Source organism: Vulpes lagopus, chromosome 4, assembly GCF_018345385.1.
Source record: "Vulpes lagopus strain Blue_001 chromosome 4, ASM1834538v1, whole genome shotgun sequence".
In the NCBI taxonomy this organism is placed as follows: Eukaryota; Metazoa; Chordata; class Mammalia; order Carnivora; family Canidae; genus Vulpes; species Vulpes lagopus.
In genome coordinates this window covers 110,090,024-110,108,108 of record NC_054827.1, presented here as the reverse complement: position 1 = coordinate 110,108,108, position 18,085 = coordinate 110,090,024, and the positions used below count along the sequence as shown (strand labels likewise).

General features: G+C 39.5%; 1 protein-coding gene across 3 annotated transcripts in view; it reads right to left on the bottom strand.

Annotated features, from left to right (window-relative positions):
• The window catches only part of AGBL1 (AGBL carboxypeptidase 1), a 716,025-nt gene that overhangs the window by 424,125 nt on the left and 273,815 nt on the right, over window positions 1-18,085 (bottom strand). For all 3 annotated transcript variants that reach the window (XM_041753742.1, XM_041753740.1, XM_041753741.1), the window contains exon 18: window positions 11,714-11,894. In XM_041753742.1, coding sequence (XP_041609676.1) covers window positions 11,714-11,894 — 181 coding nt within the window. The remainder of the gene's footprint in view (window positions 1-11,713; window positions 11,895-18,085) is intronic.

The following is an 18,085-nucleotide window of genomic DNA, read 5'->3' as shown; positions in this document are numbered from 1 at the left end:
GGCAGCCTGACAGGTGCAGTTCCCTCTGGTTCCTGATGGGGCGCACTTTCCTAGGAACCAGGGCTCCCAGGGATAGATTGGTGGGGCCACACCACCAAGGCTGTGATGCTCAGGCTGGGTACACTCAGGAGACGGTCCCCAGGCTGAGAAGAAGACAGGTTCCACCAACCACAGACACTGCTCATGACAGACACCCTGAAACGCTATGGGAGATGGCCCGAAGCGGATTGCAGGCTGACTTCTGAAAGGCAAGAAGCCAGGTTTTTGTCCATTCCAATGGGACAGTTAAATCTATTTTAAGAGCAAGCATGATGAGGGGTGCCTGGGTAGCTCAGTCTGTTAAGCATCTAACTCTTGGTTTCTGATCAGATCATGATCTCATGGGTTGTGAGTCTGAGCCCCACCACCCCCCAAGCCCCCTATCTAGCCACACAGGGCTCTGAGATCAGTTGGGGAGACTGTTTAAGGATTTGCTCCCTCTATCCCTCCCCCAACTCATGCCCGCCCTTTCTCTCTCTGTAGAATAAATAAATCTTAAAAAATAAAAAAATAAAATAAAAAAGAGTAAGCATGTGGACGGAAAAAGGCATTGGCTGAATTCCTCCAATTCCAAGCTTTCTCTACTGCTATATATTTTATAAAATTTATTCAGTCTTACACCTTCTCCATAATTTTCAAATCACAAGGACAAGCAAGCCTTTAGTGAAATATATAATTATATATACATGTAAAATATATGTATATATTATATAAGGTAAGATAAATATTCTATATACTATATATTATGATATATAAAATTACATATATTATGTATAAAATAAAGGAGTCTTTTTCACCCTTTTCATCTTTGATCTTGTCCCTCCTTCTGTGGAATTTCTATCCCATTGCCATACCTTATGTTGGATCTCTTTGAGAAACTGAGAGATGGAAGCAGGAAGATCATTAAGCCTGCTTGTCTCAGCTATTGAGAAGAGCTTTACATGGCCCACAGTTGAAATTCAGGCATCAATCAGAGGAATGCAATCAGAGGAACCTTTACTTGTACTTTCAGACAGTGCTTAACAGTTTCAAAGTACTACAGTATTTGATCACGATTCTAATCAAGTGAGATGTTGTGGTTAGGACTTGGGCTTATCAACCTCTTAATAAGTTGAAGAAACAGGAGTGGAGAGGTTAAGTGATTTGTCCAAAGCCACATGGCTGGAAAGAAGCTAATTCTGACCAAAGCCTGGGCCTTCTTTCTTTCTTTTTTTTAGATTTTATTTATTTATTCATGAGAGACACAGAAAGAGAGAAGCAGAGACATAGACACAGGGAGAAGAGGGCTCCATGCTTGAAGCCTGATGTGGGCCTCGATCCTGGGACTCCAGGATCATGTCCTGAGCCAACGGCAGATGCTCAACCACTGAGCCACCCAGGCATCCCAAGCCTGTGCCTTCTGATTGTCCAGTAGGAATTCCTTGTACTGAATCATGATCACAATGACCCCAGATGAAGGAAAAAAAAAAAAATGGGTGGCGGGCACTGAGGTGGGCACTTGACGGGATGAGCACTGGGTGTTATTCTGTATGCTGGCAAATTGAACGCCAATAAAAAATAAATTTATTTAAAAAAAAAGAAGGAAAGAAAGATTCAGCAAAAGAAGGAAAAGCACAAATTGTTTCCTTTGAGAAAGGCAATGAGATCTTATATATGACTCTGGTAACTAGGGCACTGGCTCTCCATTTCCTTTGCAAAAGCAGAGCACCCCAATAATAAATGGCAAAAGGAGAAGCAACATCACTATTGGTGGGGGTGGTTAGGGTTGTGCTTCCTATTCTCCAGATACAGACTCTCATGTATTTCAGGGAGCCATGCAACATACATCACTAAGTACATGGTAGATGTGATGGGAATTGAGAAATAACACATCTACATTATACCCAAGGGTTTGCTTTATAAAGACTTCTAAGTGTATGTTGAAAGAAAGTGTTAGGCAGGGGACGCCAAGAAGAGAGAAGTCTAAAGGGGAAGTTGAAAAAGAAGAATAGACGTTCATCTACCTCCCTTCCTGCCTGTATCATGCCCCTGTTTCTTCCTCCAGGGAAGGATTGAAGAAACACCAGAGCACAGACAGGGATCAGAAGTTGCCCGGCCAATAAGGGAGCAAAGCATTTAACAAACAAGCACATTTCCCCAAGAGTCTCAGCCCCAACTTGATCAATGCTTCTGCAACATTGAATCATTTTTAATTTAATGCTTCTGGGAAGTGAGGGGTGGGGGTGGAAACCCATCAACTACAGGCAGAGTTGGCAAGAGCTGGGTATTAGCATTTGGCAGCATTTATTATTGCTGTTTATGATCGCATAAATTAGGTTTATGCTGATATAATTAATAACCCTAAATTTAGGAATAATAAATAGTAATATTTGTTCAGAACTGCAATATCTGAGGAAGGCAAATGGAGTACTCAAGCTTCCTGACTCCCTCTCTGTACATAGGAATGGGTGCATGCAAGGAAGCCCCTAGGAAGGCTCTCCCACAACTCCCTGCCCCTAGGATGATGCATCATTTCCAACTATGCAATGACTTAGCAGTAAGACCTTAAGAGTTCCCAGAGCAAGTAATTTTCATTTTTATCTCTATGAACAAGTTCATCTGCAAGATTCAGTGTGCCACATGTCCCTCTAGAACCAGGCCCCTCAGTGTGGTCTTGTAACCCATGCTGCTCTGTGGTGTATGCTCAGAGGTTTGGACAACTGTGTCAAATGCCATGTTCTTCATGGATCTCTCTACCTCCTTCCATATCCTAGAGGGAAAATCTTGGATGACCACAAAATCCCTGTAGACCATGATTTCAAAATTACAGACATTTGCAAGGAAAGAACTCAAGTCAGAAAGTTACTTCTACGTCTTTAAAAAAAATTTAATGTGTAACTGCCTTTCGTTTTATAAAGTTGTAAAAAAAATCTGTGAGATTAAAATACTCCTATAAATGTTCCCTTTCTGTATCTAGGAGGATATCTCAGCATCCAAAATGGACTTAGAGAAAAAAATGGACTTAGACCTCCTTTTTTCTGGTGAAGGCAGGAAGTTAACGGAGAAAATTATAGTTCCTCAGACCAGATAATCCCTCTGGATCAGAATAACATTTTCCCCTATTTTCAAATATAAGGAAAGCAAAGCAAAGAGAAAAAGATTAAACACCCTTTGCCCACCTCTCCCCAGGGATCCTTAACACAGAGATGCACAAATAGGGTAGAAGCAGACCCAGATTGACATTTCCATCCAAATAGCCAACCTTTGATCCATGTCCAAGACATTTTCATTTTCCTTAAAACAAATAGAGCAAAAATAGCCAACCACTGATAATTCTGCTGTGTCCCAAGCAGTACAAACTTGCAAAAATGGTCTAAATTTTAAAAGTACATGATAGCAAGTTTACATTCCTTTGCCAGCTCCACAGTGAGAGGTGGATGATTAGTACAGAACAAACTTTACTTGCTAAGAAATATGATCTCTGGCCAGCAAACATTACACATGGAGATTCCACAGCAGCAACTTCAGATTCCCCTGGCCTCATTGGAGGGAGAATTTGGAGCTGAAACTCTGGAATGAGAGTTTAAATGGGAGTATTTCTCTCACATCACATCATGGTACGTCATCATGACTATCAGCATCATTTGTACAGACTATACAAATGGTGGACTCCATAACTCAGCTTTCCCAAGGCCACACAGCTTGGAAAACATCCTCCAGAAAGCTTCTTCAGCTTGTAGTCATCTAAGCCTTCAGAGACAGGGACACAGTGCCTTGCCGAAGCAGACAGACAGACCAACTGGGGGGGGGGGTGCCTATGTGATAGCGAGTCTCTCTCTGCTTTTACTGGTCCCCCTGCTTTTCCCTGCCCTTCCTCTCCTGGATAGAGAATCTCTGCTCTATTGCCCTTGCTTTTCAGGAAACACTGCAGCACTCACACCCATAGGCACACTGAAAATCAGTGCTTTGGAAGCCAATTATGGACAGCGGGTCCATAAGGGAGTGAATTGTGACCCAACAGGAGATCTAAGGGCATAAACCCTCCCAGCTTGGGAGGATCCAGAGGCTCCATACTTATTAAACTCTAGTCTTTTGGAGACTGCCTGGACAATAAACCAGCCTCCCCAATGTGTTTTCAGTCCTTTATTTAAGACAATGAATGATAACAAAGACAATGAGAAGAAAAGGAGAAGGCCAAATAATTATGGTGCCCACAGGGCTCAACAGGAACTACCCTACAAATGGGTAGGATACAAATTCCCCCTTGCAATATAACCTATAATAAAGCATTATGGGTAGTACACTGATACTTAAGTACTCCAGTTGAACTAAATATATATTCAACAGGTCGTTCCTAACAGAAGTGGTTCAAAGCCTCTGAGAGCCCTTGCTCTGCTCTTGAATGATCTATGTGGAGTTCCACACCTTAAGAACCTTTAGAAATGCCAGGTGCACCCAGAATTAGACTTAATAAACATCTATGAAGCACTTATCACCTCTCAGACTCTATGCTAAAAATTTCAAGAGGCAAGTTGCTAAGATGACTACCTGGGAGCTTGGACATGAGTGGAGCTCACAGCCAAGTGGGAAGACCATGAGCTTTGCAACTGGACCAACCTGAGTTTCATCTCTGACTTTGACATCAGCTGTGTGGCTGACCTTGTGTATTTCATCCAATCTTTTGCCCCAGTGTTCTTTTTATCTTCAAAATGGGAGTAAAATTTTCTCATAAGTATAAAAAATTAAAATCATATTGACCAAAAAAGTTAAAAGATTCATGCAGTGCAGTGTTGACAAAGGTATGGGGATCAAGTACTTTCACCCATTGATGGTAGGAATCTATATCTGCACATTTTCTAAATAATCTGGCAATAACACATATCAGATATAAAATATGCATAATATCAACTCAACAGACTTCTTTAAGAATTTATCTTAAGGAAACAGCCAGAGAAATTCACTAAGAGAATAACAAGAATATTCCTGTCTGCTGTTTATAACAGAGAATTGTTTAGATTAATTACAGGCCCATGAATACTATGACATAGAGACTTTAAAAACTTATAATGCTATTTGTATTCTTTGCCACAGGAAGATGTTGTTAGTTTATAAACTATACCACAAAATGTATAATCTTAAGATAGATGATAGATAGATAGATAGATAGATAGATAGATAGATAGATAATTTAAAGAAATAATTGACCTGGCTGTCAGGTTAAAAACAAATGGCTAATAAATCTTTTCCAACTTGACAATAGCATTTATGTCTGGGCAGCTGGATTCAGGAAGGGCCTCCATGTTACCAAATTCTAGAAGGACTACGTAATTACCATAGATTATAATATGAACAATGCCCCTTGGGGTCATGTACTGCAGTAGCTTTGAATTTGGGTGCTTTTTAATTTCTTCCCTCAGCTTCTTCTCTACACTGGTATTTTCTGCCATGATGATTTTTGTTTGTTTGCCGCCATTGGAAACCATTTTATTTTTTTTTTTAAACAAAAGAAGTCACCTGTATACAGTAATCAGCCTGATGCTAGTTCATGTCCAGAGCTCAGTTAATGGAGGCTTTGTGCTTGCTTCCTCACCAATCACCTCTGAGCTCTCTGCCCTGTCACACTGTAGCTAACAAAGCTCAGACTCTCTTGCCAGTTGGCCTCCTGTTAGGCTCTGCCAACAGGAGGCACTTGAGGGAGAGAGAAAGGTAGGGGGAGAAAGAACAGGACACCCTCTCTGCATTTCAGTTCCAGTTAATAAGAATAGAGCAGCAGCAGACAACTGGGTCAAGCCCCGTCTCCTAGGCTGCAAGGTACCAGTATCATTGCCCCCTCACAAGTGATGTGGGTGGGCAGATACGTCCCTTTGGCATTCAGACATAGGTTTTTCTATTCTCTTCCACCCTCTCAGCTGTGCCCCCTGGGCCATTGAAACCCTTGGCCAGGTCAGACTCCCTTCTCAGAGTTCCAATACCAATCTCTATGTAGAGCAACCAAACCACTCCCCACCCACACACACCAGCCCCTGGGTTCTGGTGACTCCACAGCTTCCTCCTCCTTGCCTCACCCTTGTAGGTGGGACATGCCTCTGCAATTATTAATCTCTTGGCTTCTTTTGCATACTTTTTTAAATTTTTAAATTTAAAAAATTTGTGTGAACCTGTGAGAACCAAATCTCATCTTTAGAAACATCTAATATCTTGGTGTATTATGGATCAATTTTATAATTACAAAACAATAAAGCTATTTTTTTGATGTCCCAATTTTGCTGAGCATAACTCTGAAAACATAACTATTGTATTTCTTATTTACTGTCCTCCTAGGAAGTTGTTTTAGTATGATGGCCACTTATCCCCTTCACCAGTCTTGGACATAGACATTTTCTTTAAGTCTCAATAGCACAGCTGAGACAAGATGGAAAGACTTGTTAACACTTTACTAAAGCATAAATGATAGAACATAACTACTCACAGAAAATTTGGAACTAATTATAGGTATAGCTGTTCTCATTCTCAAGGAGCCACTTAAGGGGTCGATTGCTTCTTCTGGATTCCTCCAAATGGTACATGCCATCTTTCCTCTATGACCTCTGATTAGACCAGAGTCTCTACAATTTCAAGCCCAGGTGAGTTATCTCTCTTTCTTAAAGGCCCATTTTTTTCAGGCATCTCTCTGGTTCCAGGACCTGCTTCTTTTCAGGATGCTTGACAATAGGAATAACCTATTCAGTCAGTGACTATACTGTTCTTACTGACAGGGAACTTTCATGGACAGTTGCACCATGTATCATAATACAAATAGCAAGTATGTCTTGATCTGCCATGATCTAACAATGCAGCACACAAACCTCCGGGTTAATTGTATGATTGTGTGCAGGTTGGGAGGCAGCCCAAGCAACATCCAATGTGGAATTCCTCACCAGTCTGTTATCTGGGAGCTCAGAGACTATCTTCCATTCTTCCTTGTGCAAATTGAAAAAAAAAAAAAAACAATAATAAAGTTACATACTTATGATGGCCTATTTTTATTCAAATGTAACTGATCCATGAGATCCAAAAGTCTGAGAACCAACCACTGCCCTATATGTTATTATATTGAAGAGACTTGAAATAAATTAAAAGGTTAGAGTTGCAGTCATATCAGAGGGAAGCTCTGAGCATATCAAAACAGAAAGAGACATGGCCCTGCCCAACCTGAAATCAGCCCAATGAGGATAATCATCAGCCCTCTGTGATCCTGAATAGCCTGCTACTGAATGGGCAAGGGAATGGAAGCTCCATGACAAAAAATATTGAAAATTAGCTGGGTGTTGCCTATAGCCAAAAGCTGGCAGTGACAAGAAAGGACATATTCTCCAATGGAGAAGGTTGGCAGGACAAGTCAGTGTCAAGGCCAAAGCCAAGCTGGAAATTTGGATCCCAGGAAGGAAGACTGAGGGTGAATCAATCCATTCATCCTGAGCCCCAATCACAGAAGGCTGTGAGGCTGTGTCTTGGTTTGTCCCAGGCATACTAGGTATGAAGATCCAAGCCAACAAGATTAATTTCAGAGACCACCTAAATACATACATGAATCCTCCTAACTAGAACATTTTTAACTTTTATTCTAATGCCCTTAAATCCCTAGAGAAAAGTGGAATAGCACAGACAGAAGTCTTGGTCCTGCCTCTCTGTAATACCAGCTTCTTAAACTGGACCCAAGATTTCACCCCTGCATATTCAAGTTTTTACATCTAGAAATTAAATAGAAGACCTGCATTTAGGGGGCCATAGTTATAATTACATAAGAAAATCTGTATTAAAAAAAGGTTCTTTCTTAGCCCATAAAAGGTGCAGAATGATTTTTTTATATATAAAATCTGTGAGTTCTCTTATTGTTGTAAAATAAAGCCTTTACAACCCACAGTGGAGTAAAGGAATATTGGCACTAACTTTAAATGGTCCCAGATAGTTTAAATTGTCAAGATTTTTTATCTGATTTTTATAGTTTCATTTGTTTCCCCTAGAGCATTCAGCTATTACTTCTTAATACCTTTGTGTGTTTACTTATAGTATGCCCTCTGCTCTTTATTGTTGTTTGTTTCTGTTCCACAATGGCCTTGGAAAAAGAAAATCAAGTTTGTAGAGTTGTATATATACTAAGAATCAATATACTCTGATTCTCCTGTGAATAAGATGTTGGGGCTGTGTGTTGACTTCATAAAAATTATTTTGTCACTACATTCTACCCAACATCAAAAGTCCAAAAATGGGAAACCATGCTAGATCTCTTCATTCCCCTCACTTACACACCATGCCAACATTTTGCATGTTCTGCAATTACCTGCTTCTCCCCACTTCACACTCTGAACAACTCACCATTGTCACTTCTGCCCTGACCCAACTTGTTGACCCCCTGGTCTTTACCCCAGGTAGCAACGAGTGATGAGTCAATGAGCCTCCTGGATTCCTTAGAACTCAGCCCAATTCTATATAAATAACCAGGCTGGCAAGATGGTAGACTGTTTCTTTTGGAAATCATCTTTGTAGTTTGTTTTCCTGTTACAGACCTGTGTTGCTAAGAGATCTTTGGCTTGGCAAGACCCACTATATAGAAAATCCTGGCTTTTTCTCGGACCATCATTATCAAAACGTCTCAGCCATCCTCAGAGGCTCCATTACCATCACCACAAAAGGAAACTACTCTACTTTTACACATTCTTGCAAACTCCACAGGGACCCATGATTATTTCTGAAAGTACAGTCTAGTAAGTTAAGTGCCAAAGTCAGGTTTACACTGTCCAGTCTTTATGCAAAGACTGCTTCTTTGTGGTTCAGACCACACAGAGAGTATGTCATACCTTTAAGAAATCTTTTAGTAAAAATGTGCCCAGAGAAAATCGATGAAGATCAGGACATCAGAAACAATATCACATAAGCAATGTTTAGGGGAACATTAAACTCAGAGAGAACTTCACATGGAGAAGTTAAGCCATGTAAAATGGGAATTCAATTTTATCCCTGGGGTATCCCAAGGTAAGATTGCATAAAACGTTTGACGTTCACAGGACAAAAATCAAAGCACAGAAAAACACAAATCCACCTAGTTATGCACAACAGAATGGTAATGCCCTGAAATGGAATGTCAATCACAGGAAAAGTTCAAGCAGAAGTTAGATGAACTATATGTCTGGTAGGTTCTAAGAAGGGTTCATGAGCGGAGACTTTTAGGGGCTTTTACTGTGAGTTGCTATGCATCTATTGTAGTCTGGAGTCTTTTGAAAACGATGTGCTACAACCTGTGGAATTCCTATCAGCAAAATAACACTATGGTTTCCAGGTCTCTTTCAGCCAATATTGTTTGACTGATCCAAGTGATCTATGATGTGCCTTGAACTCCATGATGAAAGATGCTATATAAAAAAAGGGGTAATTTCAGTCATAATAAATAATAGTAATGATGATGAATGGCAGTGTCACTGACAAGAAGCTGGCCTGCCATTAGGGAGTCCAAAACAACCAGCTGTGAGCTGAAAATGACTGTGTCCAGGCCAGGAGGATGCTCCGTGACTGAGACCACATTAACCTTTCAACCAAAGACCTGGATCAAGCCCCTGATTTGGAGGTGTGAGCAGCTGTCATGGAAGAAACTACAATACTTATCTCAGAGCTTGAATATTGCCTTGGGCTTAGGAGACATTTTCCCAGACAGGTCAATAGGGAGCATATTCCCTTCCTCTTCCAACAGAAGGGAAAACTGAGTAGGTCAGGGGAAGAGCCAGATTCCAAACTAGAGTTATGACTCTAAACCTAGTACTCTTTCCATTCTCTACCAGTCCCTCGACAATTCAATGGCAAGAGAAACTTCAGAAAAGAGCCAACTTGGATTAGAACATGCTGAAACAGGATCATGTCCCTCAAGATGGCTTGCAGAGCTGTTTTCCATCCATTTAGGCTGATCTTGCTAGTGAAATCCTGGGAGCCTCAAGTAGGGAGGAGGCACTCATTAATGTCCTAGACCTATTCTCACAAGCCAATATAGCACATGGCAGGAGCCCGTTGAGTTCTGCTGGCCCGGGAGGCAACACTGCTCTAGAGCTTTGTCCAGATTGGGATCTAAGAAGGCTAATTGCTGCCAGAGGCCTAATTAATGCTTCCGACTGAGGGACTTGGCCTCCTATTCCTCGCACATGCTTGAAGACCAACCAGTCACCACAGGCAAAGATGAAGGATCCTGCTCTCTGCCCATCAAAAATCTCTACCAAAAACGAGGGTATCTGGGAGCTACAAAACCAGGAAACTTGCTAGGAACACATGAATTCCTTACTTGTTTGCCTTTTTTTTTTTTTTTTTTTTTTTGGTATTTATTGAAACTTTATTTTTAAAGTTTATAACTTTGACTTGCATTTTAGCATAGTTTAATATATTTTATCATTTGGAATGTATTCTGATCCTCTTTTTATATTTTATCGTCTTTATATTTCTAACTTTTTTAACTTATCAAAATTCCTTTCTGTGCTTATCCTTTGAAGCTAGTCTATTCTCAGCTGTTTAACATGTTTTTCATTTTTTTCTTAAAGAAATTAATTGCTATTTTATCTTTCTTAAAACAGTCTCTTATTTAGTTGAAGACATTTTAAATTTTATCTCTTTGACACTTTTGTTTTCTTTTTTTAATGTTTTTCAATAATTCTCATTTTAATCTCATTTTACCTTTTGATTTTGCTCTATTTTCTCAGTTTTCCAACTTGTAGCTTTGTTTCTTTAATACCAACATTTTAAATTGTAAGTTCTTTTCCACTTATAGCCTCTGAAATTATTTTTCTTTCAATTTTTAAATTTATCTTCTGTTCTATTTTTCCCATAGGATACCAAATGCCCATGCCTATAGTGAGAAGAATCCTCGATGACCCCAGGGAGAGCCTTTAGTTTCTTTCCACAAGGCTTGAGAATTTGTAATCATTAATCTACCACCTCCATCCACCAGCCATGTCACCTTGGGGACCTGCTCTGGTATCTAGGCTTCAGTTCACAAAGTCTAAAAATGCTGATTCCTTCCAACAAATGTCATCAGACACTGGACTTCCTTGTTCCCATTATGTGTTCTGAAAGCATGCAGGAACCCAGTGAGGAGAGGCACAACCCGTTCCATCTCTCCTTCATCCAACTATGATGCTCCAGCCATTTCACAGCCATTTTCAATAATGCCAGCCATCCCATTCAGGTGAGATGATACCCTGATTGGAGCTGTATATTGTAGACCTCGGTAAAATACAACTCAGAATAAATATTTCTCTGCAGTAAGTATTAGTAACTAAATAAAAGTACTGATCTTCACTGCAGGGATATCAGAATTTGAGTTCTGACTTTGCCACTCACCTACCATGTGACCTAGGCAAATCACTTGATTATCATAGACACTAATTTTCCCCTTTAAAAAAACAAAAAATACTGTTACACCAGATTATTTCTAAGGATCCTTCTGGAATTAATTGCCTATGAGTTTATGCCTTTCTATTCAAAACAAAACAAAATAAAAAAAACTGACATAACATCATGCATATGTAGAGTATGTTGTTATTGTACCAATTAACAGAAGCCCAAGAGAATTTACTCCACCTGGAGTACCAAAGCCTCTCCAAACATACCCACTGAGCAACAAAAAGTGTTACAATGGTGATGTAAATGAGGACCCAATGGAGCTGGGTGCCTGACATACTTGCCATTGATGACACCGTCTGGATTGAGCATGGGGATGATCTTGAAAATGAAGTTTTCCCTTAGGAGCCTAGCCACAGGGTCACTGCTGACCAGGAACTCCAAGGCCCCCTTCATCACCCAGCTAGAGTTGCTCTCTCCTGGGTGCACTCGAGCGGTGATCACATGGTATGGACGCTGCCCTGCCGAGAAAAGAACACAAGAAATTAAACCTAAATACACTTTCCATTTCCAACAAGATAATCTTCCAGGAGTCAGACTTATACCTGACTGGCCTAAAGTCCAAAATAGGTTGATTGTTTCCTATACACACCTGATCTACACTTATCCATTTTTCCATATGCCTCTATAGTCTGCAAGACTCAAGAAAGTATAAAAGGAAAGCTCAAGACTGTTACCAAAAGCATAAGTATTTAGCGGCATGAAAAGAAGCCAAGAAGTAGATTTTATCAAGACCACCAATGGAACAATTAACTTTCCAGAATCCGATGGCATGATGCTGTGTGTCATAAATCTGAAACAGAATCTTATCTTCCTACTTATCAGTTGTAAGATCTTAGGTGAATAATTTAATTTCCGCAAGGCTAATTTCTCATCTGTAAAATGGGGACAATGATACTTATCTTGTGTGGATTTTATAAAAATAGAAAGATATAAATAAGGCACTTGGTATATGGCTTGCCATTCACTACTTCTTAGTTTCTCCCATCTTGATTGTGATGTCTGTAGGTAGGATGGCCCCTCTCATTCCTCATCAGAAATGGGATTCAAGGGCAGAACTTGGGCTGAGAACTTTATGTCTGTAGGACACTTAACTCAAACACTAAGAAAGATTTGACCAGAGTGAAGCACCTGGAATCTCAGTCTTGCAAAAAGAATCAGGAGAACACTCTCTGCCCAATCACAGGGAGAATATCGATCTGAAGAGACCTTATGGAGAATGCATTGATGACAGAAAGAGGGGCTTGTCTTCCTTCCTTTGTTGATAGAAAACATCTGGATCATCGTAATGTTGAGATGTATTCTAAGACCACATCTTGGCTCAGGTGAAAAGTGTGTTTGGATTGATTAATGGTGTCTATCCTCTGTACATTTGGGGAAGGAGGGAGGAAGATGGGGCATCATATCAGAAGTTCACCACATGTCCTCTAACCTCATGTCCAATTATATGTGTGTGTGTATGTATGTGTTATCTGACTCTCTTTTCCTTTTGTATCCTCACCCAATTCCTTATGGCTCCTAAACCCACCTGAATGACAAGAACTAAACATTTGCCAAGTATAAATACCCCAGCCACCAAGCAGCCTAAAAGCTAAACTAGTCCTTTTTTTCCATCTCATTCAAATCACTATGAGTTAAATATGGCTTTTCTTCCCTTAAACAGTAGACTTTTTGAGGAAACAAACTGTGCAAAGAAATATACAATTGAATAACTCTTAGTAACAGAGCTAAAGAACAGGTAATGGTGAATTGTATTACTATTATCATCCACTAAGACAAAAAAAAAAAAAAAAAAAAAAAAAACACTGTCTGTTGAGAACCACCAAGATCTCAATTCAAGGAGCAGAGATGGGTACATTTTTACTATGGTGAGAGCAATGTCATGTCAGCCCCTCGTAGCTCATTTATATATTGGAGATAATATTTGGTTGGTTTTCCCTAAACAGGTGTCTTGAGCATATTCCAGGACCTGCAGGAGCCATAGGATATAAAAAGTCGAATAAATTATAGTCCTTGTTCTGTAAGAGGCCATAGCCTTTGCTGGTAGTGACAAATGCACAAGTAAATAATGACAAGGGAGTTAATGGAAGTGTATATAAAGTGCCAAAGACAGATCTGAGAGAGGTAAGGATGTTTCCAGAGCTGTGATGCTATTGGATCTGAGTCTGGCAGAATGAATAGAATTCTACAGGGGAGAAGGTGAAAAAGCATCTTCTATGACAGAGGAGTAAAAATTGGAACGTTGAAGACCAAAGGAAGCCACAAGGCTGAAACAAAGGACTGAGGATTATGGAATGTGGATTTAGAAAAGAAGGCTGGTGTCAAGCTAGTAAATTCTTCCTAATATATTTTGTTTAGGGTTTTGGACTTTATTCCATAGATCAGAAGTTCTCAATCATGGAGTCAGTGTCTCACTGATATGCTGTGATGGGGCCTATTAAAGAATCATTGGTTACCAATAAAAGCATAAATGTTTGCTTATGACATCACATATATAATATATATGTATGCATATACTATACATACACATATGGCACAAACTGCTGGCTGTCTGTCCACTAGCCTTTCTCCCTTTCTTTCTGAGTACCAGACCCAATTCTGGAGGAGAAAGGATATGCTCTCAGCACAGAGTTTACTTGAGATTCTCTCCCTCTTCCTGTGCCCCTCCCTCAATTCACACGTGTGCTCTCAAGAGTGTTCTCTCTCTCAAATAAAATAAATAAAAGTTTTTTTAAAAAGGTAGAGAATCCATGATGATTTTTCAGTGGAAGAAAGGCATTCCAAAGTCTGTGCTTTATAAACTCATTTTGACATTATTGTAGATCATACATTTGCTGAATCAGAGATAATATGGCCTATTGAGTAAAGAACAACTTTTGAAGCCATATTTCCAGAGTTCACATTCCAGTCCCACCATTTTCTACAAAATCAGTTATGGAAGGTTTCTGATGAAACTGAGTACTGGATTGGGTGTCCTGCAGTGTAAGACTAATGATTTGCTAACTGGAACTTACTAAATAGGCATATTGAGGAGGAAGAGAGATATTCAGTCAGCTAGCTGAGCAGAGCTGAACCTAACTGAAGGCCAACTTGCCCACTCTATCATTTGCTCACAATCACATCTCACTCTTTCCAAAGCAAGTCGTATTGGCACTCCAATAAAAAGCTTGTGGAGAAAGAGGCTTGATGAATTCATACCCAATCAGCAGACTATTTTCAGTTCTATAATTCCATACCACTCTCTTTGTGATCTTTGAACTAAGTGCGTTTACAGCATATGGAACAACAATAGTAAGTACTCCCAGCCCAGCAAGAAGAAATAAAAAATAGCTTAAGCTCTTGTAAATTTCCAATACCAACTGAACACCCTCATTGTCTGGGCCAGTTGGCTCCCATTGCCTGCTACCCAGTGCAATTCAGTGCGTTAATCAATAAAGCAAATGCAGCCTTGCAAAGAGATGTGCACAATGTTCCTTTTCTTGAGGGTCAGGTTGATAATCTGCTACATTGTAATACACCACAAGACCTAACAGGCTGTTCTAAACATCCTGATGAAGCAAACCGGGAAAACTGTGGGTTCCCATGAAGACATAAGCAGCATGTTAGCCATTTCTAGTTGATTTTTCTCTGTTCCCTCTGTGATTTAAGACAATTTTACAGTTGTATTGGTGAGTTAAACTTATGAGACCATTCAGTTGCAGCAGCAAATGGTGCTCCAGAGAACCCATAATAGACAACAGCTGTAAATAGTATGCGACACACATACCATGTGTTTTTTTCTTGCTATTGACAATTTCAGTTTTAAAAACTCATTTCTGCTTAGGGTAGGGCAAAGAGTATCAGGTATCTGTATTTTTTTTCTCTGTAATTTATAAAATCTATTCCGGAGGTCACCAAACTCTATAGGGGAGTCATGGTTTGGCAATATGCGGATTCTTAAAGCTCAGTATTGAATTTATGTCAGTGGTAATAACATCTGTAAAAAGAAGTTAGAAACAAGTAGGGGATTATATAATGCCTAAGAGATATCGGGCTCACAGCCAACGAAAAACTAAGTAAGAACTGAAGACATGTGTGATGATACTCGTGTGTACCCAACTATATAAACAGCCATCCAGTTATTCTTTTTTTTTTTTCTTTCAACAACATTTATTAAACTCCTACTGGCACTCTGCAAGGTTCTGGAGATTCTAAGAGAAATAGTGGTTTTTGCCTTCAGGGAACTAATAATAGTCTAGTGGGAAAGACATGCACACAGATAATTATGATCCAGTGTGATCAGGGTCATTTGTCAAGACATTTTCAAAGCATAGTGGAATGCTCATTACAGCATTATTTATAATGATGAGATCGACTGGAAATGACTTAAATGTGCACCCATAGAAACTAGTTAAGAAAAGGATTCATAAACAGAATACTATGCAAGCATTAAAATGGCACCTAGATCTTTCCGTTGACACTAGAAGATATCTGTGACACAACGATGGGTGACAAAACACAGGCAAGAGAGCTGCATTACAGTGGATCCCATTTGTGTGTAGTTGTAACATTCATTTAAAGTATCTATCTATACATAGGACACATCTCTGGGTGGAGGTCAGCTCGGCAATTTTTACATCCACTATATCCCTATCTAGAATGTTCTCCTCTTCAGAATATAATGATCATATGCCAACTCTCCCAAAGGCAAAATATTTTCAAATAGTAAACCACAGAGGAGAAAGAGGAAAGAGATGGATTTTCACAGAAGAGGTAACATTGGATCTGGTTTGTCTAGTGAGAGTTCACCAGATGAAGAAAAGAAAGGAAGGAGGTGATAGTAAAAGGGTAAGTAAAAGCACTTTGCAAAATAATGAGGTCATAGAGCACATAACACCTGAAGAAGAGTAAAGTGCTTTGATGTGGCTGAAGCTCTAAGTTACACGGAAGGTAAAATGGGAGTGAAGCCATAATGTGGTTTGCACCTATGTCTGTAGACCTTTGGAACCATTGTTAAGGAGATTGAAAACCATCTTGCAAGTTGTGAAAGTCCCATGGAAAATCCTTACGCAGGGGTGTGATCAGACAGCAATTCTCACTGGAGCTGAAGACTCAGATACTGGGCTTAAGAGGTGGGAGAAATGGCCAAAAGAGCAGTCTGATTTCCAAAGTCCAGGAAGTTTACCTTGCCCTTTACTCTGGAAGAATGTAGATAAAAACAACTTGATTGGGGTCTCTAGGTGGCTCAGTTGGTTAAGTGTCGGACTTCAGCTCAGATCCTGATTTCAGGGTCCTGGAATCGAGCCCCAAGCCCCACGTCAGGGGTGAGGGGCAGGCTGTGCTCAGGTGGGGCAGGAGGGGCCTGCTCCTCCCCCCCACCCCCACTCATGCTCACTCACACTCTCTGTCTCAAATAAACAAATAAAATCTTAAAAAAAAATAACTTGATTGATGGGTAAGGAAGGAGGCGAGGAAACAGGACATGGGAAAAATTGTCAATGAAAGTAGATTCTGAAAAAAAGAGAAAATCTGAAAACAGGTGTGGTGAAAAATCTTTACACATTTTAAAATATACTACTGTTTCCCACCAAAGGTAATATACTATGTACATTTTCTGCACTGTGTGTTCCATCACTTTTTTAATTAGCTTTATTTATAGCATAATTTACATTCAATAAATTTCACCAATTTTAATTTTACAATTCAGTGAATTTTGACAAATGTATTCAGTACTGTAAAACCACTATGATCATAATAGAGAGTATTATTACCATCACAAAAATCCCCCTCATTCTGTTTTGCAGGCAACTCCCTTACCCATCCCTAGCCTATGGTAACCAGTGATCTGCTTTTCATCTCAGTAGTGTTGTCTGCTCTGGAATTTGATAAGAATTGATTCATACAGCATACAACTTTCCTGTCTGCCTTCTTTCACTTAGCATAATGCTTTTGGGAGTCATCCACATTGTTGTATGTATGTATCAATAATCTGTTCCTTTTGGCCATGGATTTATATCCCAGTGTGCCACAAAGCAATGGATATGCCACCATTGTTTTATCAACTCAATTCAATCAAACATTGGTTTAAGCATTTGAGCTATTTCTAGTTTAATAAGTCTACTATGAATAAAGCTATTTTAATAATTTGCATACGTGTTCTTCTTTGGAGTGAATACCTACCTATAGAATTTGTGCATATTATGATAAGATTAATATTATAGTAGATTATTACAAGGGGCTGCCAAACTGTTTCCCAGAGTCTATACCATTCTGCCTGATCAACCCTTAACATTGTCAGGCTTTTTAATTTTAGCCATTAATTTTTAATGGGGATGTAGTGTCTAATTGTTGTTTCAATCTGCATTTCCCTGATGACTAATGATGTTGAGAACTGTGCGTTGTTTTTTAGCTACTTCCATACCTTCTTAAGTGAAGTACTTGGTTGAATCTTTTGCCCATTTTAAAATCAGATTGTTTGTCTTATTATTGAGTGTGAAGGGTTCTTGTTATCTTCTAAATGTTATCCTCTGGCAGATGCACGTTCAGTATATTCTTCTTCAAGTATTTGGATTACCTTTTAATTTTCTGGACTACGTATTTTGAAGTACAAGTTTTTTATTTAATAAAACCAAATGTATGCACTTTTTTCTTTTGTAATTTGGATATTTTGTGA